Below are 10,000 nucleotides of genomic sequence, written 5' to 3' on the forward strand. Positions count from 1 at the left end.
TATGATGGTGTTAATTTTCTTGTCTTGTTTATTAATTCACTATAGTCGATATTGTGTGTGTGTGTGTGTGTGTGTATTTTTTTGTATTTTTCGGTATGTGCTTTGTTGATATTCGTATTAATCTAAAATATTATATATTAATTATATATATATATATATATATATATATATATATATATATATATATATATATATATATATTAATTGCTATTATTCGTCAGTAATGTATTCTATAAGTTTGTTCCATTCATTTGACGTTAACATCACATTTAGCTTTGAATTTTTATTTTCATGACGTTTCTTAATTAACATACGTCTTTCATTTCTTTTTAATACGTTTGCATGGCATCTGCATGACGTTTAGTTTTGTTATTTCCCTAGCGCGTTTATCTCACGTTCATATTACGTTTATTTATTTTTTTTATCATTTCCTTGCGTTTATTATGACGTAACGGTCATATGAACGTCATACTGGACTCTATGGATTGTTTCATCTGGATGATAATTTCGGATTCGTGGGCCATATTCCTTAACCTACCCTTCTAAATCAACCAAAAGTCTAATAATCTTTCTTTCCTCTTCTACTCGTGATCTTAAAAAAAAAAAAAAAAAAAAAAAAAAAAACGTTAAGCCGATAAGAAAGACCATTCCACATTCGCCTAAGTGAATCACATTCCATAATCTACGCTCATCTACTGTTAACCTTCCAATATCCTACCATACGCCTCGCAACCTTTCCTTCTGCAATCTTTCCAATCATTCATGTCTCTATACTTCCATCCATGATTAGACGTGATGTTGAGGACCAGAACCATACGTCCTGCAATCTTCCCTTACATTTCAACCTTTCCTTCTACAATCTTTCCAATCTTTCTTATCTTCAGACTTCTACCATACGTCCTGCAATCTTCCCTCACCTTACAACCTTTCCTTCTGCAATCTTTCCAATCTTTCTTATCTTCAGACTTCTACCATACGTCCTGCAATCTTCCCTTACATTTCAACCTTTCCTTCTGCAATCTTTCCAATCTTTCTTATCTTCAAACTTCTACCATACGTCCTGCAATCTTCCCTTACATTTCAACCTTTCCTTCTGCAATCTTTCCAATCATTCTTATCTTCAAACTTCTACCATACGTCCTGCAATCTTCCCTTACATTTCAGCCTTCCCTTCTGCAATCTTTCCAATCTTTCTTATCTTCAAACTTCTACCATACGTCCTGCAATCTTCCCTTACATTTCAACCTTCCCTTCTGCAATCCTTCCAATCATTCATGTCTTTATACTTCCATCCGTGATTAGACGTGATGTTGAGGACCAGAACCAATCTTCCCTTACCTTCCAACCCTTCCTTCTACAATCTTCCCTTACATTTCAACCTTTCCTTCTGCAATCTTTCCTTACATTTCAACCTTTCCTTCTGCAATCTTTCCTTACATTTCAACCTTTCCTTCTGCAATCTTTCCTCACCTTTCAACCTCTCCTTCTACAATCCTTCCAATCTCTCTTATCTCTATACTTCCATCCGTGATTAGACGTGATGCTGGGACCAGAAGAGCTGTTTCATCTCGACGATTCCTTTGCTTTCGTGGGACAAAGGGACACTCGAGGTTCTGTGGGGGATCTGTGGACGTCGACGAGAAGTGACTTGCCTGATCCTGCCACAGGAGGGTTGCAGAATTTCCCTAAAGCCGTTTTGGAATATTATTTTGTTAAGGTGAGTTGAGTGTTTTTAGGTTGGAGGTTTGTGATGTTATTGGGATAAAAAGCTTTTTTTTTTTTCTTCTTCTTTTTTTCTTTTTTTTTTTGCATGTGTATTTCGTCAGTATCGTTTTGGAAATGTCTGGATATTTATTTTCTTGCTTTGTGTGTGGGGGGGGGGGGGTATCTGAATATTTTTTTTCTTTTTTGTTTTTGCAATGTTCATATTTTCCTGAGCTATTTTGGAATATCTGAATATTTTCCTGTTTTTCTTTTTAACTATCCTAGTAAATCTATATATTTTTACATTTTTTTGGACTATCAAAAAAAAAAAAAAAAAAAAAAAGTTTTGAAATATCTAAAAATAAAATATTTAGAAAAATATCTTTTTACTTCGTAATATCTAAAAAGAATCATTAATGGTCTCGCCATATCCTCTTTCTTATTTCCTCCACACAATGTCTTCAGAGTCAAGAGGAAACCCCCGAAGGCAAAGAGGAAATTAATGTTCCTCTTAGAGGTGATGTCTTCGTCTATAACAATTCTGGATCCAGTGAGGTAACTCTTTCGTCTATCTATCTATTTCTCTCTCTCTCTCTCTCTCTCTCTCTCTCTCTATATATATATATATATATATATATATATATATATTATATATATATAAATATTTATTATATATATATTTTTTTTTTTTTTTTTTTTTTTTTTTTTTTTTTTTTTTTTTTTTTTTTTTTTTTTTTTTTTTTTTCTTTTTTTCTTGTTTTTTTTTTTTTTTCCTAATCATTAATTTTCATAGTTGGTTTGTTATTGATTATGTTAGTATCATTATCATCATCTTTTTTACTATTGTTATCATTACTATGAGGATTATCATCTTTATCGTTATTATGATTATTATTGTTACTGTCATTATTATCTGTATTATCGTTATTATTATTATGATTATCATGATCATTATTATTGTTATAAATATCATTATCGTGACCATTCAATCATTATTAGTATCATTATTGTTGTTATTATTATGAGTATATATATATATATATATATATATATATATATATATATATATATATATATATATATACATGTGTGTATATATAATCTTTCTTTCTTGCCTTCTTCACGTTCCTTTTATTCCCCTCTTTATTATATTTTTCTCCTTCATCTCACTCTATATTTTTTTCTTTCTTTCATTCTTATCTTTCAGTTTTTCTTCTTCCTCATTTTTCTCTTCTTCTTCTCTACTTCCACTTTTCTTGTTCTACTTCTTTACTGCTGTTTTTATCTTATCTTCATCTCTTTTTTCTCTATATCCCCAACTACAAAAAAGAAAAAAGAAAAAAAAGAAAATGAAAAAAAAACATATCTATATCTCTATCTATTTTTCTATTTATCTTTCTATCTATCTATTTATCTTTCTATCTATCTATTTATCTACCTACCTATCTATCTATCTGTCTATATATATATATATATATATATATATATATATATATATACAAATATATATACACACACACATACACACACACACAAACACATACACACACAAACACACACACACACACACAAACAAACACACACAAAAAAACACACAAACACACACACAAACACACATACCCCCCCCACACACACACACAAACACACATATCCCCCCCCCCCCCACACACACACATACCAAGTGAAACTATACCCCTGGCAAAGGTCGTCGAGATGAGGACGACCAACATCTACGACTTCTCAGTGGTGAGGCTGTACACGGAAGCAGAATTTACCGTCGAGGAATGCTTTGACAAGACAAACCTCGACTGGTCGTACTTGGTTATCGCATTTCCTACAAGCACAGGTGGGTTCTAGAATTTTTTTTTTTCTTTTGGGGGGTTTCTATTTCTGGTTGTTTGGTTACTGATGTTTTTTTTTTTTTTTTTTTTTTTTTTTTTTTTTTTTTTTTTTTTTTTTTTTGAGAGTGGGGTTGGGGTTTTGTGTTCTTATTTACTGGCCGCATTGTTTTTTATTTTATTTTATTTTATTTCATTTCTATCTTTTCTGTTTTTTTTTTTCTTTTTCTTTTTTTATCATTGTCTTTTTTTTTTCTTTTTTTTTGAGGTTATGGGGTTAGAATTTTAAGTTCCTATTTACTGGCTACGTATTTTTTTTCGTTTTTTTTTTTCTCTCTTTCTTTCTTTTTTTTTTAAGGGTGTGGGGTTGGAATTTTGAGTTCCTATTTACTGGCTACATTTTATTTATTTATTTATTTATTTATTTTCTTTTTTTGATGTTGTGGGGTTAGAATTTTGGGTTCCTTTATACAGGCCATGGATTCGTTACAAAACAATATTCAACGAAAAAAAAAAAAAAAAAAAAAAAAAAACGAAACTTAAAATATAAATGTTCTGCATGGCGTACAGGTTCTGTGACTGACCTGGTCATGAAGAAGATTGACCTGTTCCGTGACCAGATCTTCTCCCTCGTGTCGCAGAAGGGGAGCCTCTCACCTACTCGTATTGCAAGCATTGACGTAAGTGCAACGTGCAACATCATGCATATAAAGGTATTCTGATATCTTGTTTTATGCAAAGGTATCTCTTGTTTTTCTTTGTTTTCATTTATTTATCTATCTTTATTTTTTTGTTTTTTTTATTTTTTTTATTTATTTATTATTTTTTTTTATTTATTATTATTATTATTATTATTATTATTATTATTATTATATATTTTTATTTATTTATTTTTTTTTTTTCTTTAAGCCGCCTGGGTTATATCTTGTTTTATTTTTATATCTTTTGGATTTGGATTCTTATCGTTATGCTCCCTTCCTTGTTATCGCGTTTTATACGAAGGTATCTCTTGTTTTTTATTTGTGATTATTCTGTCTCTCTCTTCCTCTCCATTTCTTTTTTTATCTCCATCTCCCTGTTCATCTCTGTTTCCCTCTCCACCCCCTCTCTCCATCTCCATCTTTATCTCAATCTCCCTCTCCATCTCCATCTCCTTTTCCTTTTCTTTCCCCATCTCCATCTCCATCTCCACCCTCTCTCCTTCTCCCTCTCCCCCTTCCATCTCCCTCTCTACCCCCTCTCCATCTCCCTCTCCCCCCTCCATCTCCCTGTTTATCCCGTCTCCCTTTCCCCCTTCTCCCTCTCCACCCCCTCTCCACTTCCTCTCCATCTCCCTCTCCATCTCCCTGTTTATCCCGTCTCCCTTTCCCCCTTCTCCCTCTCCCTCTCCACCCCCTCTCCATCTTCCTCTCCATCTCCCTGTTTATCCCGTCTCCCTTTCCCCCTTCTCCCTCTCCCTCTCCACCCACCTCTTCATCTTCCTCTCCATAGCCCTCTCCCTCTCCTCCTCCTTCTTATTGATTCTATCATCTTCAGTATCATCATCATCATCTTCATTATCCTCCTCCTCCTCATCATTTTTATCATCATCATCATCACCATCATCATCGTCATCATCATCATCATCATCACCATCATCATCGTCATCATCATCATCTTCATTATCCTCCTCCTCCTCCTCATCATCATCATCATCATCATCATTATCATCATCATCATCATCACCATCATCATCATCATCATCATCATCCTTCTCCTCCTCCTCCTCCTCATCTATTATCTATTATCATCATCATCCTTATCTATTATTCTCAGGTATCCGAAGCCCCGGCGGGTGAGATCAGCTCATCCGATTTTGTAATTGCATCCGTCAAGCTACAAGATCGTGTTCCATATATATTTTCCTACAAGTAAGTTCGTGTATCTCGAAAATTCCATAATTCTAAAATACGAAACTTGTTTAGGCCTATGGGTTCCTATCTCAAAATACGAAACTTGAATGGGCCTATGAGCTCTAAACGTGAAACTTGTATAGGACTATGGCTTCCTATCTCAAAATAGAAAACTTGTATAGGCCTATGAGTTCCCATCTCAAAATTCGAAACTTGTGTAGACCTATGGGTTCCTACCTCAAAATACGAAACTTGTTTAGGCCTATGAGCTCTAAACGTGAAACTTGTATAGGACTATGGCTTCCTATCTCAAAATACGAAACTTGTATAAGCCTATGAGTTCCTATCTCAAATTACGAAACTTGAATAGGCCTATGAGCTCTAAACATGAAACTTGTATAGGACTATGGCTTCCTATCTCAAAATACGAAACTTGTATAAGCCTATGAGTTCCTATCTCAAATTACGAAACTTGAATAGGCCTATGAGCTCTAAACATGAAACTTGTATAGGACTATGGCTTCCTATCTCAAAATACGAAACTTGTATAAGCCTATGAGTTCCTATCTCAAATTACGAAACTTGAATAGGCCTATGAGCTCTAAACATGAAACTTGTATAGGACTATGGCTTCCTATCTCAAAATACGAAACTTGTGAAGGCCTATGAGTTCCTATTTCGAAATACGAAACTTGTTTAGGCCTATGGGTTCCTATCTCAAAATACAAAACTTGTATAGGCCTATGGGTTCCTATCTCAAAATACGAAACTTGAATGGGCCTATGAGTTCTAAAGGCGAAACTTTGTTAGGCCTATGAGTTCCTATCTCAAAATACGAAACTTGTATAGGCCTATGGGTTCCTATCTCAAAATACGAAACTTGTATAGGCCTATGAGTTCCTATCTCAAAATGCGAAACTTGAATGGGCCTATGAGCTCTAAACGCGAAACTTGTATAGGCCTATGAGTTCCTATCTCAAAATACGAAACTTGTATAGGCCTATGGGTTCCTATCTCAAAATACGAAACTTGTGTAGGCCTATGGGTTCCTATCTCAAAATACGAAACTTATTTAGGCCTATGAGCTCTAAACGCGAAACTTGTTTAGGCCTCAGAGTTCCTATCTCAAAATACGAAACTTGTATAAGCCTATAAGTTCCTATCTCAAAATACGAAACTTGTGTAGGCCTATGGGTTCCTATCTCAAAATACGAAACTTGTGTAGACCTATGGGTTCCTATCTCAAAATACGAAACTTGTATAGACCTATGACCTCATACCTGTAAATGCATATACATTACCTTTATTAACCTTTATTTTTTTTTCTTTCTCTCTCTCTCTCTTATAGGCCTATGCTTGATGAGCCTCACCCTGTGCCAGGAGAAAATGAAAAGTCGTTTGAGGATATTAAGTTTGCTGAAGATTGCGCTGAGCTTTGTTCCTTAGAAAAGGGTTTCCACTGCAAGTAAGTGTGATAGGAAGGAGGAGGAGAAGGAAGGGGAGGAGGAGGAGGGGACGGAGGTGGGGAGGGAGGAGGGAGGGAGGAGATGGAGGTGGGGAGGGAGGTGGGGAGGGAGGAGACGGAGAAGGGGAAGGAGGAGACGGAGGAGGGGAAGGAGGAGAAGGAGGAGAGGGGGAAGTGGAGGTGTGGAGGAGCGGGAGGAGGGGAAGGAGGAGACGGAGGAGGGGGAGGAGGAGACGGAGGAGGGGAAAGAGGAGACGGAGGAGGGGAAGGAGGAGACGGAGGAGGGGGAGGAGGAGACGGAGGAGGGGGAGGAGGGGAAAGAGGAGACGGAGGAGGGGAAGGAGGAGACGGAGGAGGGGGAGGAGGAGACGGAGGAGGGGGAGGAGGGGAAAGAGGAGACGGAGGAGGGGAAGGAGGAGACGGAGGAGGGGGAGGAGGAGACGGAGGAGGGGAAGGAGGAAGAGAGGGAGAAGTGGAGGGGTGGGAGAAAATGAGAAGAAGAAGGAGGATACATAGAAGACTTAAAAGAGCTAGTTTCGTAGCTGATTGAATTGTTACTATATATGACAACACCCTCCTTGAATTACCAATCTGTCTAAAACAGCTGATTCACCCTCGCCCAGGTCCTTCCACCATTGCGACGACCAAATATGTTTCCTAAGTTCAACGGAGGAGTCAGACGGCAAACCTGTGATCACCATCAACAACTGCTCCCACTGGCTCGAATTTGCCACCAACAGGACGTTCGTAGACCTACCTACAGGCCAGGCATATGAGGAGATCCTACAGGCTATCAGGCATGATGAGTTTACTGTCGTCATTTCCGATAAGGTAAGAAGGTTGTGGATTACTTCAGCGGGATTAAAGAGGATGGTTGGATTGTTACGTTGTTTTAATTGGTGTAGTGTAATAGTGTTCGTGAATTGGTAGAGTAGGGTGTTAGTGTTTTCTTAAGGGAAGAGGAGTAGGGAGGAGAAGGATAGGGGATGGGGGAGATGAGATGATAGAGGAGTAAGATACAAAGAGGAGGAAGATCTGGTAGAGTAAGTTTATGTCTACCTACTCTAGAATAGTGTCATATTGTTGATACATTCATAGAGTAAGGTGTTTGTCTGGGATTATACATTGGCACGAGTGAATTAATTCTGTCACTCGCTTAAGAACCCAGAGACATACTCGAAGGTAAGCACACAGGCCATAAATTCCAGCATTCCACAGTGGAACATTCGCCGCCCACGCCCATTATCATAGAACGATAATTCAAATTTCACGCGTTTTACCACAGAGTTTGTACGTTGCTGTTGTTAAGGAAATGTTTATTGATATGGACAATAACTTTTACACTACGTCAATGCAGCAAAGGCAATATTTATACTACATTATTGCAGTTAATGCAGTGCATGATATCTAACGGTCTGCACTACACTAATGCAATGGCAACATGATACTTAATGGTCTACATTTTGCCATTTAGAATTACCCAATTCCGTCCATGAAATATCACGTAGTTAATGACAGGATCAATGACCCCTGACCTTATTCGCCGGATAATAGGTCAGGTGACAGGGCGAGACTCTCCAATGGATCAAATAATTACGAACGAATATAAAGCCACATAGATAAATTCATTGAAAGTGTATTGATGAAAGACATATGAGGCAAATATAACATCTCTCTTCTCCTTATCCATTTGGATATTATACTAAATATCATATTTTTATTACTGTGATATATAATCTAAACTGCCAGTGGCCTCACTACCAACTCCTTTCACTGAAGCTGGTAAAAGGCACGCAAATATGAACTTAACAAGACCCGTGATAAATTATCTGAATTTGGTTATATCCGTGGCATATAATTTGAATTTGGTTAGATACGTAACATATAAATATTCTTCAAATGAAGCAAAGTGGAGGAATTTAAGTTACGGTGAATAGAACAAGAAGCTGAAATAAAAAAGGAAATGATTTTTTTAAATGGAATAGGAAAAGACTGGAAGTATATTAAACTGTCGTGGACAAACTCAAGGGAGGCTTATGTTAGAATATAGCTTTACATAATTAAAAAAGTGACTGAAACAAAACAGGATCGAAGTCACTTAAGTGGTTCAGATGATAAAGAATGATATTAGAATATTTTTGCAAAGTTTAAAATCTAAATATAAAGAAAAAATAAAGAAAAGCAAGTGAGCATAACAAGTCTTGAGGGAACAATAGCCCCCCCCCCCCAAAAAAAAAAAGATAAAAAAAAATAAATACACACAGTTTTGCTAAAAGAACAAAATAAAACAGAGAGAAAGAAAAAAAATATATATACACATCTTATACACATTTTTTTTTATATCACGCCTAGTTCCAAGCAAAACTAAAATGTCAAAGACCCCGTGACTTAATTTCTACGAAACGAAGTATTCTATCAATCTAATATCTAATCACCCAGAGTTTTGACTGACCAATCGAATATGACGTTAAAATAAGGACTTTAATCCTGTGATTGGAAAAAGCAAATGTCGCGAACATATCAGATTTCATGTTAGTTTTACTGATAATGAAGAGTGGAATCTCACAGAGGATCTAAGTAACGCCACAGAGTAAAGTCACAAAGAGAGGAAAAAAAAGAAAACAGAACAAATGGACGCCACAGAGGAATAAAGAAACGAATAAAGGAACAGATAAATAGAATAAAGAAATGGCAGAGGAACGTCAAAGAAATTCACACGAACGTTACAGAAGAGCAGTGAATCGAGAGAAAAGATAAATGCCACAGCGGGACAGATAAACTCCACAGAGAAACAGAGGGTCGCCACAGAAAAATAAAGGGACGTCACAGGATCAGATAAATACCACAAAGGGACATAAGAACGCCACAGAAGAAGTTATGAACGCCACAGAAGAAGATACGAATGCCACAGAAGAAGATATGAACGCCATAGAAGTTATGAACGCCACAGAAGAAGATATGAACGCCACAGAAGTTATGAACGCCACAGAAGAAGATATGAACGCCACAGAAGAAGTTATGAACGCCACAGAAGAAGATATGAACGCCACAGAAGTTATGAACGCCACAGAAGAAGATAAGAATGCCACAGAAGAAGATAT

At 36.6% G+C, this 10,000-nt stretch overlaps 1 protein-coding gene across 1 annotated transcript in view; it reads left to right on the plus strand.

Annotated features, from left to right (window-relative positions):
* The window catches only part of LOC122258231 (uncharacterized), a 51,579-nt gene that overhangs the window by 12,922 nt on the left and 28,657 nt on the right, over nucleotides 1–10,000 (plus strand). The window contains exons 10-16 of the mRNA XM_086534292.1: nucleotides 1,536–1,717; nucleotides 2,170–2,259; nucleotides 3,409–3,550; nucleotides 4,113–4,222; nucleotides 5,358–5,452; nucleotides 6,783–6,899; nucleotides 7,523–7,730. Coding sequence (XP_086390418.1) covers nucleotides 1,536–1,717; nucleotides 2,170–2,259; nucleotides 3,409–3,550; nucleotides 4,113–4,222; nucleotides 5,358–5,452; nucleotides 6,783–6,899; nucleotides 7,523–7,730 — 944 coding nt within the window. The remainder of the gene's footprint in view (nucleotides 1–1,535; nucleotides 1,718–2,169; nucleotides 2,260–3,408; nucleotides 3,551–4,112; nucleotides 4,223–5,357; nucleotides 5,453–6,782; nucleotides 6,900–7,522; nucleotides 7,731–10,000) is intronic.

This window comes from Penaeus japonicus, unplaced genomic scaffold, assembly GCF_977035675.1.
Source record: "Penaeus japonicus unplaced genomic scaffold, GWHDUDI00000001_assembly GWHDUDI00000041, whole genome shotgun sequence".
Lineage (NCBI taxonomy): Eukaryota > Metazoa > Arthropoda > Malacostraca > Decapoda > Penaeidae > Penaeus > Penaeus japonicus.